Source organism: Lacerta agilis, chromosome 6 (genome assembly GCF_009819535.1).
Source record: "Lacerta agilis isolate rLacAgi1 chromosome 6, rLacAgi1.pri, whole genome shotgun sequence".
Taxonomy (NCBI): Eukaryota; Metazoa; Chordata; class Lepidosauria; order Squamata; family Lacertidae; genus Lacerta; species Lacerta agilis.
Window position 1 is genome coordinate 61,624,674 of NC_046317.1, and position 26,684 is coordinate 61,651,357.

At 41.6% G+C, this 26,684-nt stretch overlaps 1 protein-coding gene across 5 annotated transcripts; it reads right to left on the minus strand.

Moving 5' to 3' along the window:
• Nucleotides 1–145: 145 nt before the first annotated feature.
• PHTF1 (putative homeodomain transcription factor 1) lies at nt 146–26,581 on the minus strand. 5 transcript variants are annotated; one of them, XR_004426882.1, is made up of 20 exons: nt 26,486–26,581; nt 25,675–25,750; nt 24,094–24,150; nt 22,215–22,284; nt 20,211–20,369; nt 17,781–17,946; nt 16,457–16,600; nt 15,068–15,206; nt 13,382–13,552; nt 12,081–12,158; nt 10,157–10,375; nt 9,066–9,194; nt 8,371–8,643; nt 6,665–6,796; nt 6,010–6,096; nt 3,909–4,064; nt 2,839–2,934; nt 2,411–2,536; nt 1,540–1,646; nt 146–969 (listed from the first exon to the last, which is right to left on the minus strand). XR_004426882.1 is itself a non-coding variant. In XM_033152983.1 (20 exons), the coding sequence occupies exons 2-20, from the start codon at nt 25,717–25,719 to the stop codon at nt 1,626–1,628; spliced, it is 2,214 nt and encodes a 737-aa protein (XP_033008874.1). In that variant the 5' UTR covers nt 25,720–25,750; nt 26,486–26,581; the 3' UTR covers nt 146–1,625. The 5 variants fall into 5 exon arrangements, 4 of the variants coding, with proteins under 4 accessions (XP_033008874.1, XP_033008872.1, XP_033008873.1 ...); XM_033152983.1 differs by having other exon boundaries at nt 146–1,646; nt 16,457–16,465; nt 16,520–16,600; XM_033152981.1 differs by having other exon boundaries at nt 146–1,646.
• Between the last annotated feature and the right edge of the window lie 103 nt (nt 26,582–26,684).

The window sequence follows — 26,684 nt, forward strand, 5'->3', positions numbered from 1 at the left end:
GCTTGTATAGAAACATCTCAGAGGTTTAATTTTACTTTTCTCACAGCTGTAGCACAATGTAAAATTAACCTTCCACCTGCGGCCAACCAACGGCCCTTTTACCTATAAAGACAGTGGTCGTCATCAGAAAAGAACATAGGGAAACTTCAGTGTTTACATTACTTGTTTTATTCATCCACATTACTAACATTTAGTTGGACTTGAAGAATATTGTATGACAATAAACAGTTTATACAAAGCTGTTTGTATAAACAGTATCATATACAAAGTATATCTTAAGATGCTACAGGCAGTGCTGATTTTAAAAATATTCAACTATTCCATACATACTAGTGACAGCAACCAACCACTCAGTGATAATTTGGTAAGCCCTTTTAGAGTTACTTCACATATTTGTATGTGGATTTAGGAATAAAATTATAATATCACAAATAGAAAAACAATAGAAATAATGGGTTTGCTGCATGTACATTCAGAAGCTGCCATATAGGTTCTAAATATTTATGTATGGTAAACCATCTGTATACCATATGTGAAAATCAGTACAGCTATAGAAAATGTGCTTGTGTGAAGCAGTCCACAGCCCTAATACTTACCCTACTTGGGAAGGATTGTGTGTAAAGTTCTTTAATCGATAGCTCCCTGCAGTGGGAAAATTTTCAGGTCCATCCCACTTTCCGTGCAGCTAAATGCCAGCAATGGGTGTTGTAATCTATCCCAGCAGAAATTTGGTTCTAATTGCCTCTTAAATACTGTAAAATATCTGCTCTCTCTGGAAGCACATAAACATTGCTGTATTCTCTCATGGAGAGATTGCTTTGCTTGTTCAGATCAGTCTGAGTTCACATAATGAGTTATTTGAAGAATGCTAATCATATAAAAACTATCATCTCTCCTGGTGTGTGTGGCAGGCCTATTGTAAGCCACCTTCTGGAGCTGTTTGTGTGTTCCTAAGCAACCGCTGCATGCCTGGAGATAAAAATCCATCACCACAAGTTGAGTATATAATTTCCTTCTCTTATAAATCAACATCAGTAGGCAAGGCCTCCAGCAGCTTCTGCTGCTAAGTCTAGTGCCATTCAAGAAAATTTTATTGGAGGCACTTTAAAGTGGGTCAAGAGCAAGCTACCAAAAGGAGGTGATTCTGCCAAAAACAAGCACCTCTCTGAACTTAGAACATAGCACCATGCTCAGCCACCTCATTTTAAAAACATGTCCCTTAACATGTTTGTAGTATGCATTAAGTTCTGTTCCCCTTACAGATGACTTAACAGCAAGCCTTTTCAGGTCAGAAAATGACTGGCTTGTTGCAGTGGTTTTGTTTATGCAACAAATATCTGTTGTATGATTTCATACTACTGCACTCCATGGGAGCTGCAGGTTTGTCAGATAACTTTATTCTAAGAAGCCCGTATACTAAGGTTTATTTAACCATTTCTTCAAGCCATGGCCTCACTGAGAATAAAAGTAATTTATTCTGGTCTTGACAGAATGTATGAAAAACATGAGATGTGAGGACTACTAAAATGAGAGAAGCACCTTCAAATGCCATACCAAGCCCATGCAGGACTGCCGATAACTCTTTGTGGCACTGGACAAGGGCCCAAGCTTCTTTCTTCTTCAAGTCACGGTTTGATTTTCCACAACTAAAAAATTAAGTAGGCATGTATTAAGCATTAAATCAGAAGAGTAGCTTAACAATTGCATTAAAAAAAATCAATCTACAAAAGAGTAGTTTCATAGTTCAAAATGTAAGCCTGTTAGAATATCGTGGAAAAGTTCATTTATGTAAGCAATTGTTTTCATTAGCTACTGGAGTTTAATATATGAGATAGACTCATGACATGCAAAGTGAGATATGTCAAGCCTTTATTTGTTATGATTATGGCGTACAGCTGATGAAAACCCCAAAGCTGAGATTGTTAATTTGGGGTTCTCATCAGCTGTACGCCATAATCATCACAATTACAATAAATAAAGGCTTGACACATCTCGCTTTGCATGCATGAGTCTATCTCATATTAGTTTCACCTTTTAAGTTGAATTACTGAAAGAAATGAACCTTTCCATGATATTCTAATTTTTTGAGTTTCACCTGTACAGTACAAGCAACTGTCAGGTCTTTGTTTCTTTTTCTGATAAGATCCTGGGTTATTATTTGCGGGCTACACACAGGAAGAAGCAGAAACCAATTATTTAAACTGAGCAGCCTTCTCTATTTGGTTTGGTTTGTTTTTAAAGTGAAAGTCCAGAATCATGAGGCCCAAGTGCTGGTTTCATTGGTAACAGTATCTGTTGCAGCATCACCAAGCCCATAGGAAGGAAAGGCTGTACTTCAGTGTATGAACTTGCGTACAGAAAAACACCAAACTGAATTAGCCACTCTGCATGCAGACACATCAATACTTACTCTAATGTTGAATCCCAGTAGATCACTTATAACACCAGAGACTGCAGACAGGATCACCACACGAGTAATGTTGTAGATTAAGGGATTCATTGTCAGGCCATACAGTCTAAATGGAGTATCTAACTCCTGCCATCAGAAAGGAAAGTTAACAGGCTGGTCTTGCTTAGGAACATGGGAAGTTGCTTTATGCTGAGTCAGGCCATTGGACCATCTAGGTCAGCCCTGTCCACACTGACTCTTCAGGGTTTCAGACAGCAACATTTCCCATCCCTACCTAGAAATGCCAAGCATTGAACCTGAGACGTTCATGCAAAGTATGTGCTCTGCCCCTTCCCAAATGGGCACCACAAAAATACCCTTCAAATGGTCAAACATCATTTTATCAAGTATTAAAATGGCAAAGAGTTACATAGTTCTGAACTGCTCACCTTCAGGAGTTTGGTAGAAAGTTTTAAGACGTTGTTCACCAGTGTGAGCTGTTCTTTCTTGTTTGGCTTCTTTTCCATCTTAAGATATAAGTTTATCTGCAACAGATTTTTTAAAAAAACAGTTCACATCTTTTATTGATCCAAGTCTGTCCTTTACCTATAGCTGTAGCATAAGCAACATTCCTTCATCCATCCTTAGCCTTAGACAGTATTAACTGAAGTAACTTAATACTTGCCCTTTTATTAGCATGGTGCTTTTCCATCAACTCATAAGCAAAGCAGCAGAAACACAGGCCCCCACAAGGAGCTTTAAAATACACACACACACCTAGATGCAGTCCACAAAATGCTTGGAAGTTACAAAAAATAATTTTAAAAATCAACCATTTGCCTGTATACCAAAGGAAGGTCAGCAAATTACAATACGCCCTAGCACCAAAATGAGAGACAAGCTAGTCTCTACCAGAAACATGGGTACCTCAGAGAAAGGGAGATGACAGACCAAGAAGACAGGTGTCTAAACAAATCCTGGCTGCACAGACAGGTGCTTCATGAAGGGTATGTTTTAAGAGTCCATGTAGCAGGAAAAGTAGATTTGTAGCTTGGAAAGGGGGCAGGAATATAGCATCATTTATATCCTGCCTTTTGTTATAGAACTAAAGGCAGCATAGATCTGGTACCCAAGGGCTCACCCATCCTGGCACTGACAAGACCCAGACCTGCTTAGCTTCAGCAAGGCAGTAGCCTCATGAGCCTTCAGACCATGCACTGGGTCTGAAAGATGATAATTAAACACTGAGATTTTGTTACATTTTAAATGTGCAAGTGTGACACTTTGTAGCCATTAACAAAATGACCCTGATCTCTTCAAGCACCTGGCTTGAAAACCAGCTTGTTCTTCAAAACTAATACATTCATTTTATATAGATTTAAGTTGGTAAGTAACAGACTAACTTGTGAACTGTGCAAAGATCTAGATCGGAGTATGGATATTTACAGGCATGAATGGCAAACTGAAAGTGGCAAATAATTTAACCTATTATCACAAGGGTGCATGTTAGGCAAAATACCTGCTCAGTGAGTAGAATTGAAATATTACTATATTTCTTGTTGGTCTCGGAGCCCAGGGATGCCAAACGCAACAAGAAGAGAAGCAGGGCTGTTTCCCAGATTAGGAATTCCCAGTTGTAAGCAGCATTCAAGAATGTCTTGTGACCTTTTAAAACCTGTGAAAAACAACACAACAAAATCAGCAAACTGCCCTTTACTAGCTGTAACAGCTGCTATAGCACAAAACGGGGACTTAAGTTTATTTCTTCTCACAATGCTACTGTGTACCTGTTTAAATATTTCTCTGATTATCTTTAGAAAAAAATTGTAGGGTACCTTAAGAGCCTGGACAGTAAGAACACCACTATCATTCACACAAAAGCAAAAAATAATCTCAAACATGTTTCCTAAAGTAACAGAAATGCAAGGGGGGTGTAGGAAAGAATTAGCAGGTGAGGAAAATGTAAATAACTCCTCCTACCTGCCCTATTAGCTTCTATAGCATATTCCCTGTCCTGTTTCTCAGTTGAATTAATCATATGTCACAGCAGAGGGCTTAGCAAGGGCAGAATTATGCCCCTGTGAGTTTGTATCTTGCAATAGATGACTGTCTCCAGTCTAGCAAGGAACCTAAACTACAGGAAGAGAAAAAGCTGACAGAGTGGGAAGTGTCCGCACCAAAGACTTGAGTTAGCTAAACAAACTTGGTGCTTTAACCATGCTTGGCCATTTGAGTTCAGCTTTGTCTTGGGATATCTTCTCAGTTATGAAATAGATTCTTAAAGGAAGCAAGAAGCTGAAATTACTGTAAATGAGTTTAGATGCTACCTTCTCCATAGTGTCATTTAGAACAGCTTGTGTTATATAAAAGAACAGCTGGGTGCTTCTCCAGTGCATGTAGAACAGCCACTATAACAGAGGTGGAGAACTGGACGAGGCTAGCAGGCCGGTAGACCCTTAACTCCCCTAAGCCTGGGTGAAGCCACCACCTGCCAAACACATGTAAGGTGATGGGAGCATACAAAAAACCCTGCATAGTTGAAGCGCCAATCAGCTGATTATGGGCTCTTCAAAGCGCCAAACAGGGCACTTTGCAAGGTGAAAGGAGCTTCCAAAGAGCCCTGGTCCACTCTTTGCAAGCCCCTGGAAGGATCAACTGACTACAGAGTTCCTAGGGAGCTGATAGGCATTGACTTCAACCTCTGTTTTCTGCTAGGATGGAGTTCCGCCATGGGGAAGTTATTAGCATAAGCAATCCCAGCTGACTGGTAGTACATTGGTAAGGGTGGCTTGGTGTCACCATTGGGAGTGCATTGCCACTTTAAGGCTCCCACTTGTGTTTTTTAAAATATATTTTTATTAAAGATTTCTTAGTTTACGAAAATATGTGCATTGTCTCTTTTTTTCAAGATGAGTTTTCTACTGATCAGTTTCATTTGTTGTGAGACATTAGTGTTACATACAGTGTTAGGTTAGGAAGAAAAGAGGGGGGAAAGGGGAATGGTGAGTGGGGTGGGGTCGGGTGGCAAAGCTCCCACTTGTTCACGGGCAACTGTGTCTCCACCTGTCACTCACCTGACATCACATAAACTTTCAGGGTGGAACAAGTGGCCGTGATCTGGAGGAAACTGCCTCTCGGGTTAACGATGTGTGTTGGGCCTAATTAGGCACACAAGCCAGAGATTCCCCACACCTGCTCTATAAAGATCTCTCCTCTTTGGAGAGGAAATGTACCAAATCAAAAAGGAATTTTAGCTATAAACCTACTTTTATTTTTTTTAAAAAAGAGAGAATTGTTTTTATCCTGTTATTCAGTCAAAGAATTCCTCTGGAACAGCGTACACATCGCTAGTGGGGGGGGGGGGACTCCTGCCCATTGGATTACAATTTTTAAAAGTGATGTTTGAAAAAATGTTTGAAAAGGAGGAAGAAACAAGCAAATTCAGGTCCAGCTTTTTAGTGCAAGTTCTTTAAATGGACAATTTTCAAACTCTTCCCTTTGAGGTGGAACTCTCCTCACATTGCATCATACACCCAAACTCAGATGTTTGTATTAGTACTATATTAATATATAAATTTGGTTATCAGCATTGTATCTTCAAATAATTATTGAGATCTTACCTGTGCACAGCATATGAAAGCAATGGAAAGAGCCAATAAGAAGATGGAAGATACAACCACGTCGACAGATCGCTGTGGGCCTCGCCTCTGCCACAACAAAAAATTGAATTATAAAAGCAGGAAAGTGTGCAAGAAAGAGAGCAACAGAAACAGTTCTATTTGATTCAGCATTTGCTAATTTTAATGCTATTGTTATTGTGAGCTGCTGAGCTCAACATTGTTGAGAAAATGGCATACATTTTCTATCAACATAATCATAAAAACACAATAGCATATAAAGAAAAAGCAAACAACTCAACAAACAATGCAGTTCAAAACTGACTCATAATAATTCAAAGCTATCAAAAATTGCTGCTAAGCAGCAGCCCATTGCCAGCTGATGCCTTCTCTCCGGGAAGAGACCTCTTCACCAAGTGTAACATGCAATCCCTTGTGGCAGGTCCTTTCTTAGATTTTGCCACAAGGGAGATGGGGCTGATCTCACTCAGTGCTTGGTGGAACAAGCACTCACTTGAAAACAGCAGCACAGTCCTAGGCAGCAGCCTCTTTCATAGTTTTTGTACAAAGGAGGCAGGGCTAGTCTCACTCCTTTGAAAACATAAGTAGCAATTGGAATCTTCTGTTTAGGATGAGATGCCAATGCTTTTAGACGCACCTTTAGGTAGGACCGGAGTGATAGCCAGATCTTAATGTTTTCAACTTTCTTGAGTCTAAAGTGAGGGATTTCATACTTCCTGGCTTTCCGAGCAGAAGTGATATGGCTAAAAAGTTTTGCAAACAAAAACCGCTGTAAAAGAAAAGTAAGTTTCTGTCATGACAAACTGCACTTTGCTGTCACTTGGGAATCACAACCAGATCCTCCTCTTACCATTACTGCAGTCAGGTTAATAAACAATATGCTAAGGAACCCTTCAATAACATTTCTCCAGGTTAGGAAACACATTACTGCAAGGTGTCAAATGAGGAGGAAAACATAATCCATTTAGACTCTATCCACATGCTGCCACATGCATGCAGAGGGGAAAGATGCAACCCAGTAACATCACACTCATTTTGTGATACTAGAGGCTATCTGGGAGAAAGGAAGTGAAGGAGACCCATCAACCATAACATTCTTCTGGACTGTCTAGAGGGGCTGGGGGCACTGTTATACAGTGGTTCTGCTCCTTCCTCCTGGGCCGTGTTCAGAAAGTGGTGGTGGGGGATGAGTGTTCAGACTGGGCTCTCACTTGTGGGGTGCCTCAGGGTTCTGTCCTCTCCCCCATGCTTTTCAACATCTACATACAGCTGCTGGGAGAGATCATGAGGGGGTTTGGCCTGGGTGTTCATCAGTATGTGGATGATACCCAGCTCTACCTCTTTCAAATCAGAACCAGTGAAGGCGGTGAAGGTCCTGTATGAGTGTCTGGAGGCAGTTGGAGGATGGATGGCGGCTAACAGATTGAGGTTGAATCCTGACAAGACAGAAGTACTGTTTTTGGGGGACGGGAGGTGGGCAGGTGTGGAGGACTCCCTGTTCCTGAATGGGGTAACTGTGCCCCTGAAGGACCAGGTGTGCAGCCTGGGAGTCATTTTGGACTCACAGCTGTCCATGGAGGTGCAGGTTAATTCTGTGTCCAGGGCACTGTTTACCAGCTCCATCTGGTACGCAGGCTGAGACCCTATCTGCCCGCGGACTGTCTCACCAGAGTGATGCATGCTCTAGTTATCTCTTGCTTGGACTACTGCAATGCACTCTATGTGGGACTACCTTTGAAGGTGACCCGGAAACTACAACTAATCCAGAATGCGGCAGCTAGACTGGTGACTGGGAGCAGCCGCCAAGACCATATAATACCGGTCTTGAAAGATCTACATTGGCTCCCAGGACATTTCCGAGCACAATTCAAAGTGTTGGTGCTGACTTTTAAAGCCCTAAACGGCCTTGGCCCAGTATACCTGAAGGAGCATCTGCACCTCCACCATTCTGCCCAGATACTAAGGTCCAGCGCCGAGGGCCTTCTGGCGGTTCCCTCACTGTGAGAAGCCAAGGTTACAGGGAACCAGGCAGAGGGCCTTCTCGGTAGTGGCACCCGCCCTGTGGGACGCCCTCCCACCAGATGTCAAAGAGAAAAACTACTACCAGACTTTTAGAAGACATCTGAAGGCAGCCCTGTTTAGGGAAGCTTTTAATGTTTAACAGACTATTGTATTTTAATATTTTGTTGGAAGCTGCCCAGAGTGGCTGGCGTATATTATTATTATTATTATTATTACTACTACTACTACTACTACGGGGCTGGTGCTTTCAGTGGCAACCATTTCACTGCCATGGCATTTCTGCCCTACTAGTTGCCCCAAGGCTTAATTGTTCAGACCAACCTGTTTGTATGTTCTCTCGGCAACACACATCATGAAGAAAAACATCCAGGTAAGGCACAGGCGCTCAAGGAAGATGATTGCTGAAAGGGCGACAACCGGAGGGATGGTGGGAGCCCCACAAAAGATATATAAAAGTTCTTTTAGAGAAAGGGACCATAACTGCTCCAGGGTCTTGGAGTGGAAGAGTCGATAGAGGAATGGAAGGAAAGCTAAGCCAATGGTAACAGTATTTCCCAGCCACTGGTAACCAGCTCCTTGCTGATAGGCATTGACCTATTGGTTAGGGAAAGTAAGAGCAAAATTTCACAGCCTGCAAGAAATGTTTCATTTTAACCGTTAACACCCCCCCCAAAAAAAATTCTCCCCATAGTAATTTCCAGAACAGTAGCAACATTAATCTGTTTGGGGGGGGGAGTGTCTTGTGGCACTTTGAAAATGAACACATATATTATTCGAAGCTTTTGTTGACCACATTTCTCCTTACAATTAAAGCTGCTGCAGTCTCCCCCAGCCTTGGGTGTCCATCTCACAGTCCACCTGTCATGTTTCAGCAGGAGTTGCTAAGATGGGGGACAACTTGAGCAATTTTAATTGTTTGTATACAGCAATGATAGCATATTAAACCTGACCCAAGATGCACAGAAAATAAATGTCATGTTTTTCCTCCCAAAATACACAATGCACATAACCCTTACCTTGCTCATGATGATCCCACTGATCTCCAGCACAGACATGTCCACCTTCTTGCACTCATTCCCCTCCCAGATGAGGGCACTCACTTTGGTAGAGGCTGGGTTTGTGTTCTGTAGCCAGAACAAGTGGTTCTGAGGAAGAAAACGCATCTTGGAGCCACATTCTGGAAAATCTGTCTCTAACATGGGGAAAAATAGCTTCAAAACAGTAGCTTTAGTGACACATTAGCAAACACTTTGCCACTAAGATGTCAAACTTCACTGCTGAAGAGATGGACCATTTTTGAATATGCAAGAACACCCTTCAAAGCTCCAGGCTCTATCCTTACTGCATACTTTGGATGCCATCATTCATTGCCTATAATAACGTACAGATGGATTTAATATTATGCAGGTTGAAGGGCTAAGTAATTCTGAGAACAAGAAGTTTTCACCAGATCTATGAGACCCTATAAGCAGAGTCCCCTCAAAATCTTTTTAGTGCAATAAATACACACTTGTTTTATCATTTGCTGCTTCGAATCAGCATGGCTTACACCAATAGTATCACATTTTCTGAGCACTTGAAGGACGCAATATTTTATACTTATGCTTCCCCAGAGTGCATTTATTTCATACGTAAACTGTGCTAATGTCACGGGTACATCAGAAATTTTCCCAAATTTGACAAACAAAACTTTCACTTTGATGAATTCCTTTAATAGAAGGCTTAGGGAATATAACCCTCCAATGCCCCTGAGCCATTGCTGAGACTCCGGCACTTGAAAGATCACTGCCATGCACCAAGATTCAAGTCTCCCACACCATTCATGGAAATCTTCTCCTTAGCCCTGCCCTTGTATCGTTGAGGCCATCTAGCAGAATGTGCCTAAGCTAACACTGCTTCCTGCTGAGTGGGAATACTCCAGAACTGAACCACAAACCCAACTACACTCCCAGTTAAATGGCAAAGAGAAGTGACTTTTGCGCACAGAAACTCCTGACAAAGGAGTTTCACGCCCTGTTGCTCGAGGGGGAGATTTTGGCTGTTTGACTCCAGCTTTTAATTCACTTAATTTACAGTCACAGGGGGAAACACTACACATGTTACAGACCTGCTGGAAAACATCCTCCTTCAGGTCACGTTTGCTTCCCTTTGCTTCTTTTCCTTTGGCTCCCTCGCTGTCGCTGGTGTAGGAGGAGCGGTACTCAGGGCCGTGAAGCAAATCATCCCACAGCACATCTTCTGTCTCAGAGTCATGGCGGGTGCTGGACGAGTCTCTGTGGGATGCACTGCCACTCCGAGATCCACTACTATGATAGGATCTGGACTCCTGCAAGGAAACGTCATGCCAACTGATTCAGCTGAGACCAGTCACTAAATGGCCACTTCAATGAGGCCCAAATTGCCCCTGTACAATGTTTTACTGATTTAAGCTGCAACACGGCAAACAAGCCCAATCCTATTCCTAGCAAGAAAAATGTACATTTTCCTCCTCTGTTTAGAATTGTCCGCCATATGTTTTCACTGGGTCTGCTAACTTAGCATTGTCTACAAAGTCCCCCTGCAAAGGGAATCATACATACCCGTGCCCTCCAGGGACCAGAGAACCATGCTGAACTCTTGTACTTACACTGAATGGGGTGCTGATAGCAAGCATAAGTATTCTCACTGGTAAGAAAGGGCATGCATTTCAATCACAGAATGCAGAAATGCATACCAGGCAACTGCTACAATCACTAGCTTCTCAAGTGGTGTACTTGTGACTGAAAACACTCTCCTGCTCTTCTTCAAGTATCCCGGTAAACACATTTTCCCCCCCAAACTGGCTGCTGACAAGGTTTTGGTGAGGATAAAATGAAAGCAGGGGGGAGAGACATGGGCACTACCACGAAGTACAAACGTAATCGACAAATGTGTCTTATACTCATGTGTAACACGGGACCCTAGAGACAAGCCAAGAAGAATAGGGAGACTATACCTACCCAGAATTTAACTTTGCAACAGAAAAAAATAGTGTTAAATAAACCAGTTTATGTGCTAGTTTTCTGCTTTAATAGATTCATTGGAGCTCAGAGCTCCAGTGAAGTAAACATTTTTATGACTTGCCAGTGCTGGAAGGCAGGTAAGAAGATTTTCTCCAGATTGGTAGAGATTTAAATTTTATTTCATACAGAAATAAATTTAGTTTTAGAAAGGAAAGAGCAACATATTTGCTTTAACACAAGAGATCAGTGTCCAAAGAACACCAGTCACAGAGCACTGTGTGATATTTTGGGGTGAATTTTTATTGTCAGTGGGGAGCTTTAACAAAATGGAGTTTCTCAGTAGAAACAAATTTTTAAGCAGTGAAAACAATAGATCCCCACTGTTGAAGAGTCAATAAAAAAACCATATAAAGTTCAACAAAATTCTCCCATTTCTCCACCTTCCTTCAAAATGAAGAGTTTCTGATGCTATATAAAATGTCATGATCTCCCTTTTCACCCCCAAAACTAAGTGGGCTATACACCTTAGAATCTTGTATTCCTAAAAAATAAACTGGCCAGTTCTTTGTTCACTTTTAAATAGAAGTGGTACATCACAGAAGAACATTTTACCCTTACAACAAGAATGCATTCTGAGTCTCACATTGGGTATAGCAAAGCATGATGAATATTTGAGTCAGCTATAGGTATACCTAGAGATATTTAGCACAAAAAATTGCAATACTCAAGTAAGGAGCACATATTTATTCCCATTCTGCTGTCTATGAACTACTCAGTGTGCCTTTTTAGACAATACAAGGAGCAGACATTGAGATAAAGTAATATGTTTCAACTAGAAACAGATGTCATTCATTTCATCTTCCATCATCACTTACCCAATTAATGTTGCACGGAAAGAGTCATGTCATTTAAGAAAAAAAAACATCAGCAACTACTTCCTCACATAGGGCTAAAGAGAACCCCAAATTTGAAAAGGGTGATTATCTGCATACAGGCTCTTCAACTTATGTGACATACTGTAATAATCTAAAATTTTGGATAAACTGGTACCTCATGAATAACTTTTGTGTCCAGTTCCGATTCCTCTATGCTGTCAGAGTCTTGCATAGATTTCACGACCTCCTTGACCTGCCTCAGACCACAAAAGACAGTAAGTGCAGAATTTTTGCATGTGGGAATGAACATACTATTTCTTATCTTCCCATTTCTCTTGTCCAAAATGTGTGTGTGCTTGCACACAACCCTACATAAACATAACCAGAGGTGAGGGCTTAGTCCTAATCTTGCTCCTTCACCACCTCACTTTGCCATTTCTCCTTGCAGAAAGTGAAGTCGGGCCTTTATGTGAGTTGTAGAATGCTGGAAAATCAGGGTTCTAAAACCCATGTGGAGCCACCATAGATACATACATCTTGCCATCCATACTTCTGAAGTGTAGGCTACAATGAAAAGGCAAAAGTAGCTAACAGAATTGATATATCAAGTGGTACTTTTTCATTACTTCATTGTGCATAAGGCTCTAGTAGGTGTATTTTTAAAAAATAAATAAATGCAGGTGTATGAAGTCATCTAAATGGCCAAATGATTTCCCTTAAGCCTATGACAACTGCAAACTCTAGCTGCCACTTAGGAGACCATCACCTCCTGTTTTTCTGCTGCCACCACAGGTACCTTGGTGTAATATAAGAAGAGGGACCTTTCATCCAATGGCTTTTCTGAACAGTTATTTCCTTTCATCAACAGCAAATGAGTTTTGCTTTAAAATTAACTTTAGATAGCTAGAAATGTGAAGCCTCTAATCTTGAACTACTTTATCTAAGAAGTACTTTTTAATAGATTTATTTTTATCTTCATGTCTGAAATCCTTACGCTTTATTTTATTTAAGTAAAAGTACCATTAAACTCATGTTTCGTTGTGGGTTTACTGTAGAAAAAGCAAAACTACTGAGTCTACAGGGATAGTGAGTCAGAAAAGGCCTTGGGTACCAAAACAGAAAGTCGTCATCCTAGATGTCAGTGTCAGTTCTGTGATTCTGTTTTATATCTATGTTATGTCCATCTAGAACACAAACCGTATTAATACATTAAATATACTAGAAAAAGCGGCTTACATTTTATGTCAATTCCAAATAAGCATTATTCATTTCATTTCCAGGCATCCCCAAGTACTGAGGAGTTGAAATACATTTAACAAGGTGGCAGCATTTAATCCAGGGCTTTAGGATCAAATAAAATTTAACAGCTTATTTTCTTGCTGCTTCTGATCAAAGATGACACCCAACCTGGGTCTGTGGAAGTGGAGTAATTACTTCTCTAAGACAGCAATCACTGTTACAGAAACTGTAACTTACCTGTGATACTGACTGGTTTGGAGAAACAGAAGGAGTAGTAACAGATTTCCTGCTCTGATTTTCACTAGGGGCACCTTCTACACTTCTGCGCAACAAAATGTTCTGACTCACAGCATCTGTATCCTCCTCACTTGACAGCTCATCAGAAACCCCAGAGCGCCTGGCATTAATCTGAAAAGAGCAGCAATTAAAATGAAAGCTAGTCAGCATCATGCAGATCAAACTTGTCGTGTTCATGTAGCATAAACTGTGTAATAGTTACCAGTAAGTAGAAAACTGCTTGTTAATAGTACCAACTACCGGTAAACACTACAAGCAAACAACTGAAAGGAGAGGAATTGCAACCAGAACTTTAGTTTCAGTGACATATGGTTATCAGCATGGTTATTACTCTCCTAAAAGCACTGCCATTTGCTCCAGGCTGTGAAACAGAGGTCTAAGTTGCTATCACAAGAACCTGCACTGCTATTTTCCTACATGGTAACATGGTAAAGTAATCTACCGTGTTGAAGGAGTTTGGATGCAGTGCAGGTATCCCTACAATCAAGGGGCTTTAAATCTTGGCTTGGTCAGGAAATACACTGGGTGACACTGGGCCATTAACTGTCTTTCATCACTCATTACAGGTGTGTTCTGAGAATAAAGTTTGTGTGGCGGGGGAGACCACATGTGCCACCCTCTGATCCTTGGAGGAAAGGTAGGATTAAAAGAGGTAATGAGGTAATGGAAGTCATAATAAAAGTTGTGTTGAAAGAAATTAACTTATCTTTTGTAATTCGTATTAACCTTTGGGGGTTTTTCTTGTTGACTGTTTTTGGTTTGTTTGTTTTTTACAATCAATAAAGCAATTTAAAAAAGGAGAGGTAATGAATGATGATAAAGTAAGTAATAAGAATAAGGTAAAGGTAAAGGGACCCCTGACCATTGGGTCCAGTCACGGACGACTGGAGTTGCGGCGCTCATCTCACTTTACTGACAGAGGGAGCTGGCGTACAGCTTCCGGGTCATGTGGCCAGCATGACTAAGCCGCTTCTGGGGAACCAGACTAGCGCATGAAAACACTGTTTACCTTCCCGCTGGAGCGGTACCTATTTATCTACTTGCACTTTGAGGTGCTTTTGAACTGCTAGGTTGGCAGGAGCAGGGACCGAATAATGGGAGCTCACCCCATCGCGGGGATTTGAACCGCCGACCTTCTGATCGGCAAGCCCTAGGCTCTGTGGTTTAACCCACAGCACCACCGGCGTCCCTAGTAATAAGAATACATCATAACAAAAACAATTCTTCATCCAAAGTAGCTTCCTAGATGATTTTGCAACAGGGGGAAGCTTCAATCCAAAAGCGGGGGCTGAAGGGCATTTGATGGCAGCCTCAATCTAATCTCTTCCCTTGAGGAGATTTACAGATTTAAACTTCACAGAAGAAAAAAAGACTGCATGGTTTTTTACTTTCTGTGCAATATCTAGGCAGGATGAAATTGCTTTGCCGAGTATATTATTTCCATGATTAAATAAATGGCTAATCATTTTAATGATCCATGCTTGCAGCAACAAAGTACATTTTACAAAGCTGTATTCCACGCTTTCTGGAATATGCGGGGGATTGTGATATATATCATTGTTCCGACAAAAACCATTTGATATTTGCATCTGGAAAACTAAAGCATTGACCCATTTCATATCTTACCAAGGTTTTTTCTGCACTAGGTAAGACCGCCTCCTTGGACCGCTGCAAACTATGCTCAGATCTGGAGATCCGGCGTTTCGTGCCACTGCTATGTTCCGTTTCAGTCCCTTTATCCGCTACCCGCCTTCCCCTTTTAATCCTAAGGAAGGAAATGCTACAGATAGCACGTCTTCTTTCTACACATTTAAAAGTGAAGTTGAGATGCTTCATAGGAAGTGATCCATGCATGAAATAATGAAAATAATAATAAAATCAAGAAATGGCAGAGGGATTACAGAATTATCCATTTCTTTTTCCATCAAAAGAATAAACACACATATCCATCAGCTTTTCTCTTTCTTTCTTTCTTTCTTTCTCTCTCTCTTTCTCTCTTTCTTTCTTTCATGGAACTAAAAGAAAATGTTCCAAAGTTTCAAACCCCTGAAGAAGGCATGGGCAGCAGGCAAGACATAATTATGTACAAGAGAAATTTCCCATTGCTATTTTAAAATCTACTGAAAAGAGGACTCTTTTAAAAAATGACAGAACAATTCCTCTGTCTGACTGAAAACCAGCTGGGAGAGAATTAATTCCTCTCAATAACACTTCATCTTTTATCCCAAATAGGATATAGAAAAACAATGCAACACTCTCCATTTTAGAGGCAAATCAGTGTCGTACAGTAGCTAGAGCATGGGTAGGCAAACTAAGGGGGCCGGAACCGGCCCAATCGCCTTCTAAATCCAGCCCATGGACGGTCCGGGAATCAGCGTGTTTTTACATGAGTAAAATGTGTCCTTTTATTTAAAATGCATCTCTGGGTTATTTGTGGGGCACAGGAATTTGTTCATCCCCCCCCCCAAAAAAATAGTCTGGCCACCCACAAGGTCTGAGGGACAGTGGACCAGTCCCCTGCTGAAAAAGTTTGTTGACCCCTGATCTAGAGTATTAATTAGACAATCACTGGGGAGATAAAGGTTTCAATCCTTGCTCAGCCATAAAGGGCCTTGGAACTGCCACAGCCTAATCTATCTGACAGGGTGGTTGCAGGGGCGGGGCTTTTTTTCAGTCGGAACTCACCGTAACACAGTTCCAGCACCTCTCGGGGCCATTGCCATTAGAAGAGAACAAGGGAGGTGTTCATGGTGAGTTCCAGCACCTCTTTTTCTAGAAAAATAGCACTGGGTAGGGGAGAACCATTTGTGCTCTCTTGACTGCCATGCTTCTCATGCCTATGCAAGGCCAACTTACATCATTTAAATAAAAACAACTAAATCACCTACAAAAGACAACATTCCATAAAATTAGCATATGATGTAACAGAGGCAAGGTCAGCAGATAGAAAAAATGTTAGATACATATATATATATAATTGCTACCTCCTGAACAAGCCAACACTACCAACCGTACCCCTCCCTGCTCCTTCTCCGCAATACTGAGTCAAAGAAGCTGCTGATTCTGGATGAAAACTCTGACGGCTCCTCAGATCTGCTGAGTTTGTCTAAGGAAGAGTATGGAATGCTGCCGTCACCTCCTGCAAATTTCCGCATTTTCCTGCATTAGAAAAAGCAACGTTTTAGCAACAGATCAGAGTTAATAAGATGGCCAAGCTCTCACTCCTTACAGAATCCTTGACACATACTACAAAGGTGGAAGACAAACATTACCAGTGTGAACTTAGTGTGTGTGGCTGTGTGTGCACGGGTAGAGTCAGATAAACACATGGGAGAATGAGTGGAGATAATCCAGTCACCATAATGAACTGATTATATATGAAATCTTCCTTTCCTCTCTCTCTCTCTCTCTCTCTCTGCCTTTTCCCAGCAGTAGATCAATATGGCTGAGACAATACCAAGGGTCTAGCCATGTACTGCTGAATCTGGCATTTCTGTTGAACCATAAAAATACCAGATTTCCTTCCTTCCCAGTGTTCTTAAAAAAAAAATACTTGTAAAGGAGCAAGATGTGCTCTTAGAAATTCCCAGATCCAAGTCTTGGTAATGCCACTGTGGCTGAAATGATGAACAATGTTTGGTCTGTATATGCCCTATCGCAGTACACATCACTCCTCACCTATATGATCCAATCTCATTTCCTTCCAACAATTCCCAGTCCTATTGAACTTGGAAGAAGGGTGGGCTCAAAGAGAATTCTAAATCCCCAACATTGCCTGTAATAGCAATAACTGAAAATATAAATGCACTGCTTCATTCAAGAAATGACAGATACATCCACCCTAGAGTTCATGTCAATATGTTCTGCCTGAACCTCTAGGAGTGGAATCAAATCAGGACAAGTGTAGAGGCCGACCCTATGACTTCTGCTAGGAGTCCCAGCCAACATGGAAGGGAGAATTTATATAACACATACACTCAAGGACACAAAAAGGTGACATGTAAGTACAGTGGTACCTTGGTTCTCAAACTTAATCCATTCCAGAAGTCCGTTCAACTTCGAAAACCATTCGAAAACCAAGACACAGCTTCCGATTGGCTGCATGAGCTTCCTGAACTCAAGCGGAAGCCGCAGAAGCTGCGTCGGATGTTCAGCTTCCGAAAAAGATTCACAAACTGGAACACTTACTTCCGGGTTTGTGGCGTTCAGGTGCCAATTTGTTCGTCAGCTAAGCCATTCATGAACCAAGGTACCACTGTAGTGCCTAACCATATGTTCTAATTCCAGCAAGCACCTTAAAAATTGAGACCCTTTCCAATCTACTGATTTGCTCTCTCACCTCCTTCTCCGGCCAATACCGCTTCCATCCATTCCTGATGGCCTTGATAACTGTGTAGATACTATTTGACAGTGTACAGTCCCCATCAGCAGCATAAGGCACAATGGTCCAATAATTTCACTTGCACTCACAACTGGCATCATGTAGTACAACACAACTGCTATGACTGTAGGAAAAAAATGTATGTAAGTTGTCTGCCAGGCAAACATTTGTTTTAGTAATACAAAATAAAAAACCTCTTTGTTAATGCTGGGGGCCATAATCAAGTGAATACTACTACTACTACTACTACTACTAATAATAATAATAATAGTAATTTATATGCCACCCATCTGACTGGGTTGAAGATTTGGAAGACTGGTGACTATCACAGGGAGCTCTCTCACACATCCAAAGGCAGCACTTAGCAGGATCTCTCCCCCTGCCCCAGTTGATGCAAAAGGGCACTGAGGTCCAGTGCTGAGGGCCTTCTGGCGGTTCCCTCGCTATGAGAAGCCAAGTTACAGGGAACCAGGCAGAGGGCCTTCTCGGTAGTGGCACCCACCCTGTGGAACACCCTCCCACCAGATGTCAAAGAGAAAAACAATTACCAAGCTTTTAGAAGACATCTGAAGGCAGCCCTGTTTAGGGAAACTTTTAATGTTTAATATATTATTGCATTTGGTATTCTGTTGGAAACCGCCCAGAGTGGCTGGGGAAACCCAGCCAGATGGGAGGGGTATAAATAATAAATTATAATCCTGCTTGATCCAAGCATATGGAAGAGCTCTCTCTAGGAAACTCTCACACCTGAACTTGCTCATTTTGGCTGAGCACACAACGGATAACAAGATGCTGCTAATGGGATGGTTTCATCCTTCAAAAGGAAGGGGGAAAACTTCCTTTACTAGCTTCTCTCCAGCCAACTAAATATGAATGCTTCTGCAAGGCAAAGCAGTGACTACTTTTCAAGTGGGAATGGGCAGAGTAGATACTTGCATACAGGGGAAGTCCCTAACTCACCGAAGGTTTGAGACCCATTGGCTACCCTCACATGGTTAGCTGGTAATAATGAGGTTTCTATAGTATACCTCTAATGTGGCCTGTTCTCCCAACTTCTTAATTTCTAGTTGTTTCTGAAATGTAGGGTATGATAGCAGATCTTGTAAATCTGTAAGATCATTTCCTAACAAAATGGGAGTAATTACCTGATATAATCCTCATTGTGCTTGAATCATTTGCAATGTCCATATAGGAACTTTATATGTGAAATCACATCCTATAATCTTAGCTATACCACAAAACACCTATTAATATATCTTACCACAGGCTGTACAAATTGTGTGGCAATTAAAATTTAATCATAGCCAGTTCTAACACATATGCATTCACATGGCACATAATGTAACAAGCTTATATCCTCAATTAACTCTCAAACAAACGGCACACAGCTTTGGAATTGTTTAATGGAAAAGCAAATACCTGACAACATGCTCTCCACCAAAGTGTTTACTTAAACCTTTAATCTAGCTGGGATAAGCACTTTGAAGCATTACACTCTATCAGTGGAATCCCTGAATGGAGCTGAGTCTGGTACAAAGACAATGTTTAGGAAAAAGACTCCCAACTAAATAAAGATTCCTTCTAATTCATAATTCCCACCATGGCTGGTGTATTATTAAGACGGATAATTTACAACAAACTTTTTTGCATGACTTTTCTCTCACTTTGAAAAGTACTGGATAAATGATGAAAATCAACTAACAATGTGTTTATCAAGTGCTGTTGCAGTCCACACAACAAAGCTTGTGTTCTGCGATCATAAGGTTACCCCATTTACAGGTAGGTAGCCGTGTTGGTCTGCCATAGTCAAAACAAAATAAAATAAAAAATTCCTTCCAGTAGCACCTTAGAGACCAACTAAGTTTGTTCTTGGCATGAGCTTTCGTGTGCACGGACACTTCTTCAGATACCCCATGACCAGCTTTGATCTTTCCTCCTCATTGGATCAAAGTCCATTTAAAGCTGGTCAGTGATGGCAAAGAGGAAAGTGAAAGGAAATGGAAAATGTAAATAGAAGGGAAATGATAAAAGGGGAGAAAGAAGTGAGGAGAGTGTTGCAAAGCAAGCTCAAGAGTGAGCAGACAAGAATCCTGGACTATTTCTACCAGGTCATGTCTGTGAAGATGAGCTACAGGGACAGATTCTCTCTCAAAATCACTTATTTTCCAAGGTGTTAAAGGGCAAATGCACCACCAAACTGCAAAAGTGAAGAATGATTTATGACCGATTCCTGACTTCTTGATTTTTTGCTTGCAAAAGTCTTCCTCCAACTATTTGCCTGGAGCAGGTCTGTTAAATTTGATGGATCAGATTGATTACACCATCCTAAAATAGGTCATCTTGGTTTTCTCTTCAAGCTACTGTAACATAATCTCAATCTTTACTCACCTTGTAGGAGGTAGAGCGCTAGCAGCCATGTAAAAATACGCCAGGAAGTTACTTGTATCCACCACTGGCTAAAAAAGGGGAAGAAAAGAACCCGCACAAGCCCTTTCCTTGTCAGAGATGTCCAAGGAATTTCAGGTTTAGCTTTGGCAAATGTTGAACCTAGAAAGCATACATGAAAAACACAGGTAGTTTATCTGAGAATTAAGGGGAAATCCATTTGACTTTTTTCCTCCCTTACTCAGTCCAAGACTCCCTTTAAAATTGTAGATGTAGGAAAATATTTGCAAAACTTCACGGCCACTCAGGACTAGTTCTTACAAATAGATCAAGTGTGAAACCTGCACCAGGGAAGTATCATTTCAGACTGCAAGTGGGAGCTCATGTAACTGAATAATTGTTGCTAAAAGGGTAGCATTTCCGCAGTTAACCCTTCCTCCCCCACTGCAATCTCTAGAAAGATCACCCACCCTCCAGCAACCTGGCTTTTAAAAAAGCTAAACTGGTTTTCCACGCCCCCCCCCAACTGCTTAGCAGGGAAGAGTGAACATGTGCCTGTGTGCTGCATGGGTTGTGTGGGTGTGGCCATGTCAACCACTGGCATGCAACCCCTGGAGGATTGGCCAAGTGGGAATGCAGCTCTTAAATAATAAAAAGTTCCCTGCCCCTGGTATAGACAGAAAGATGTAAAGTGTAAACCTCTTCTGCTAGCGCAGTTTAGAATGCTCTCCTGCAGTTCTAATCCTATCTGAAAGGGTGGTTCCAGGATATAGTATTGGGAGGCTGTTGTTCATCTGCTTAGCCAACGGGGTCCCTGAAGGGTTCCATCTTACTCTATTCAACATCTAGATTAACTTCCTCCAACGTAGTACCCTCCATATGTTCTGGACTACAATACTTATCATCACGGACTATTGGTCATGCTGGCTGGGGCTGATGGGAATTGGCATTCAAAACATCTAGAAGCCACCGGGCTGTGGGAGGCTGATCTACATGAAGTGGGAACTCACACTGAATCGCATGCCTCAACATGCTGATTTCACCCACATTTCCCTTTCCATTCCATCAGAATGGATGCAAGCTAACAAAGCGAGGCTTCATCCTGTCAAAGCTATTATCGGTCAGTAGGAAAACAAAGATAGGATTAGGTGTTTAGTCTGTTCTGGTTGAGGTCTTCACACCCCTTGAAGAAACAGATCCAGTTTGAGTGTGCTCCTGAACACAATTGCTGCTGGATTGTCAGATACCGGCTGGGGCTAGGAGAGTTTTTGCACAGCTTTAACTGGTGCACCAGGAGTGCCATTTCCTGGAGAAAGCCTATCTGGCCACTGCTACACATGCTTTCATCACTTCTAGATTAGTTTACTGCATTCTACATAGGGTTGCCCTTGAGAAGTGTTTGGAAAGTTCAGCTGATGCAAAATGGAGCAGCCCAGCCATTATTTGTCATTTGAACAAAATTGGAGTAATACACTTTAGAAAGCAATTTGAACTGGCTGCCAATTGGCTTGCGGAACCAATTCAGAACACTGGTTATTACTTATAAATCTGAAAACAGTTTGGGACCAGTTTACTTACAGGGCCATTTTCTCCCAACCCAATCCAACCTGTACACTGCATTCATCACTGGTCCTATTGACTTCAGAAGTGCAGAGATGCTGCAAAATTAATTTTTTAGTGTGCCTGCATCTTCCTACAGGAAGCACTACTGGTCCCACCACCCCTTTCGTTTTTCGTCCAATCATGATTTCAACATACTTTTTGATGGTGTTGAGCTTTTATGATTTCTCCCCTGCTATTATTTGCTTACTATTTTTATTTTATTATTATAAGCAGGGGGTTTTTTGGCCACTGGTCCGAAAGGTGGGGTAGAAATTTGTGGATAAATAAAATTAAAACTGTACTAAATGTCATACCTATACAAAAGATGAAATAATTACCTGACCTCCCAGACTCATGTAAAATAGGGATGATGTGCACAAATGCAGTTATTCACACAATACCTACCTCTGATTAAATCAACATCTATAAGATCAGGCTGTATGCGGCCTTTCTTTTTGGGTTTGTTTTTGAAGCCCTATAAATTTAATCATAAAGAATGAGTAGATTTTGTGGTGAATATAATAGGCTGTCTACTTTTATCTCCTAGTTCTAATCTCATTAGCAAAGAGACTGGCTTATAAATAATCATTCATGTCCTCTGGCTATTTGTATTCCTTACACTCATGCGTGTGTATGCAGCACAGAGGCTGTGTACTGTCACAGGACTTCTGAGATTAAGTTATTTATCTAGCTTTTTTATTTTTAAAAAGCAAATTTTAAGCTCACCCTTTATATAAAAATATGAAAATATGAGAGAATTGTGTGTTTAAAGGTACACAGACCTGAGAACATTGGGGTGGGAGTCATGGGGCATGAAATGAGTTTTTTTGTGCCTTGCACTAGTTCCTGTTTCCTACAGTACCTCGAGCCTATCATAATTTACAACCTACTACCCCCTTCCATGTAATGTCCTAAACCATCCAGAACTTTCCTGAAAAATTTCAGCACTACTGTAGATTAAAAACCTAGTAATTAAACACTTAAAGAAATTCATGTTGCATATTTATGCATAATCTTCAAAATAACTAAAGGGAAATAATACAGCTCTTCAATGAATCAGTTTGTATTTGTGAGTGCAAAGGACAACTCCCTGTCCACAACAGTGAAATATGTAATAGATGCATTTTTTAACATGTAAGCCATTGCTGTATAGTTTTAAATGTCTGCTTTGCTTTTGGAAGTGCAGTCCCATTATGTGTTTTACAAGCTGGTCTCAGACCACAGTAAAAAATTATTGTTATTATGCCACATATACATTTTTGTTAGGCTCTTCAGGCCAACAGTCATATAGCTGAAATTTAGGGTCGCCATATTTCAAACAGTGAAAATCAAGACAGAAAAGTTGTTGACTTTTTTTGGCTATTTTTATGGAAAATCAGCAAAAACTACACTGCCAACATGGGCTGCCATATGTCCAGATTTTCCTGGACTTTTCACAATTTCCACCTGGACACTGCTAACAACCAAATTATTCCAGATATGTCCAGGAAATTCTGGATGTATGGCAACCATATGAAATTGTACAGTTACAGCTAGTACTTTGTTGTGTATTAACATTATTCTGTGGGCAGGATTTCTGCTTTGCCGGGGGTTGGACTAGATGACCCTCGGGGTTCCTTCTAATTCTACAGTTCTATGATTCCGCTGTATTTCAAAAAGACTAAAGTAAAGGCAATTTCAATCTTTAGCTAATCTGCCAATGATACGCAAATATCTCAGTCACAAAGTTTATTTGACCGAGTACAATTATTCAAAACAAAAGAAGCTAGGCCAAGAGAAAATCATGAGAAAATGGGCAAACTCCCACAAAACACAGTTATTAATATAAAGGTCACAATCTTCATATCATTCTCTTCCAAATCAGTTCCATTATTTTGATTCTTTTCTGTCAGAATGAAACACACCTTGTTTGCAAGTTCTTCAGCATAGTACAGCTTCTTTCTAGTTTCTCATAACAAATCTGAACCTAGAGCTCCACTGACTCTTTGTGATCAAATTCCCAGCAAGCACAGACTTCATCACTTATGGCAATGAGGCTGCATCTGCACAGCTGTCTTCAATGTGGCAGTGAACTGGAAACCCATTGCTTTCCATGTAGAAAGCTTGTGTGCACCTTCAGAACTTCCTACACCACAAGTAGCCCTTGGATCAAATCAGGGCAACTGTAATTAGGAAATATCATATGCTACACAATCCTCTTGGGAATGCTTATTTTACATGCATGTCTATTTGTCAAGGTGCAATATACTTTTGAGTTCTGTCATTTCACAAAAGAGATTTTTACCTTCATCTCAGTTTGTTCTATAGATTTTTCCCATATCTGCTGATCATAGGCTCCAATCTGAAAAAGAGTTGTGTTAGTTAAAGAGCAGTCTAGGGAACTAACCTGCTTCCTATATTCTATTTCCATCTCCAAATCCGAAATACTAACAATACAGACATTAAATAATTTATCAAGTTATTACCCAGAATCCCACTATTTAAAACTATGGACATGAAAAGCATTGAGGGAATATTGGGGGCAAAGTGCATGTTTAAATATTGTTCCATTCCACCCCAATATCCACAACAGTGAGATTCCAGGTGCCCAGGCACTTACTCAGGGTTCATGTTTCCAAGGTGGAGATAGCAGTATCTTTATGATGTATAGTTTATTTACACCGGGCACGTCCAACAGGTAGATCGTGATCTACCGGTAGATCACTGGACATCTGTGGTAGATCACCGGCTCCCCCCAAAGAAGCTCAACAACTTTGGCTCCCCTAAAAAAAACTTAATATTTTTGCCATGTACCCCAAAAACTGCGGCTTTCCTTCTCCCTAAAAAAAAAAGCTGAACAACTTTGATCTGAATGCCTAAAAAACGGGCCTTCCTCCTCCGCTAAAAAGCTGAACAACTTTGACCTGAACCCCAAATAGGGGGGTAGATCACTGCCAGTTTTTAACTCTGTAAGTAGATTGCAGTCTCTTGGGAGTTGGCCACCCCTGATTTACACATATATACAACCCGAGCCTACAATACATGGGCTTCCAGCATTACACTACAAGAGATTCTGGTTCTCCCATGACTACAGTCGTGTATCCCCTCAGAAATAAGCCATGGCCTTCTTTCCTCCTGTCCCAGCATGCTGCTTACGGATTTGACACCTTTTCCCTCAAATTTATATCAGGCAAAACCATAATCCTAATCCTTCTACCACTACTGGCCTTTGTCTCTGCTAACTATCTCTCAGTGGAAGCAGGTAGAAGGAGGGGCCCCACCCTCTTGCTGTCTAGCCAAGCCTCTACTATTTCCTAAGATGGGTGTGTGAAAATTATTATGGACAAAGTATAATTATGTATGCAATTTCCTTGATTATCTTCTTTGATGTATGATGAATTCCAATTCCCCTTGAGTCAGCATTTCCTATAGCTTATAAAGTATTTAAAGGTTTTTGGAGGCTTTCTTCATAAGTTAGTACTATATTGTTTTGGAGCAGGCAAGACTCCCCTAAATTTCTGGAACCAGGAAAGCATTAGAATTTAACTAAACCAGATGCTGGATGCAGCAGGGATTCAGTTGCTGAGAATGGCGTGTCACCAGGCAAACAAAGGCAGGGATATGGGCCATTCAATCTATGCCTAGGTAAGCATGTATAGGATTGCAGTCTGAAGCACAGAAACTACAGTATCTACAATAACTTTGTAGCAGGCACCAAAAATGTAGTCTGCAGTACCATGTTCAAAACAAACATGAAAATTCTTTAGAACTCTCCCCCTTTCCCCTCTTCAGGTACAGTTTTAATTACAACCTACAGAATGGGGAAAACCCACATACATCTGTACAACGGACAAAAGGAATTACAAAAATAAGCCTCAAGACTGACCTTTTTTTGGTACCAAGCAATGGCATCTTCATCATTTGAGGCCATCTGGCATCTCCAAAATCAATAATCAAATTACCTGAATAAAACATAAAGAGAGCTCATTATCCAAGCCTAGGATCTTACGCAAAATCCAGAGGACAACCTGAGGGTGGCATCAGAACAGTCCAGTTGGGCTGGTGGCTCTAATCTTTTCTGTTGCATAAACGATATGCAGGTGTTGCTTTTAGAAGAAGCATAAGCTGTTTTAATTTTCCGAACCGTTTTAAATAATAATCCTCCCGGGTTGCTGCTGCTTGTATTTTTAATGGGGAACTTTAAAAGTTTTACAGATGGATTCGACTTAGGAATCACCGCCGTGATGGCACAGGGATGCTCCGGTGCAAAACCTTCTCTCGGGAGGGTTTCCAGATGCGCATTCCCGAGCCAATATTGAGAATCGATCAGGTTGCCCCAGCTACGCAGCCCTTCCCAGCCTTTTCTTCTCCTTTGCAAGCGGTGAGGCGCAATCTTCAGCCAACCCAACCATTCCTGTTTAAAACCTCCCTTTTTCCACACGCGGCTGCAGAGCTCCCTTTTTCCTCCTCTCCGTCCCTCCTTCGCCTCACCTCGTCGACGCCCAACCCTATTTCCCCCCCCATATCCCTTTCCTACCCCTCCGAGGCTCACCCTTTACTCCATCCCGCAACACACTCACCCCGCCTGTCTCCTACCCCAGGAGCCCCGCGGCCGCCCTTTTCCGCTCCTAAACCCGCGGTCCCGTCCCCCCCGCCAAGGCCTAGCGCTTGCCCTCCGCCGCTCAGTGGCTTCTCACCGTTACCATGGAAACGCGGAGCGTCGGCTCCAGGGGAGAGACCAGGCTCCCGGCCCTATCGGGGGAAAGGCCGCCGCCGCCATCTTTGCTCAGGGCGAGGCAGCGCCAGTCGAGCGCTGCTGCACCCGCTGATCTCTTCGCCGTTCGGGAAAAGGGACGTCGGCAGCAGGCAGCGGCAGCTGAACGCCGAATCCAAGAT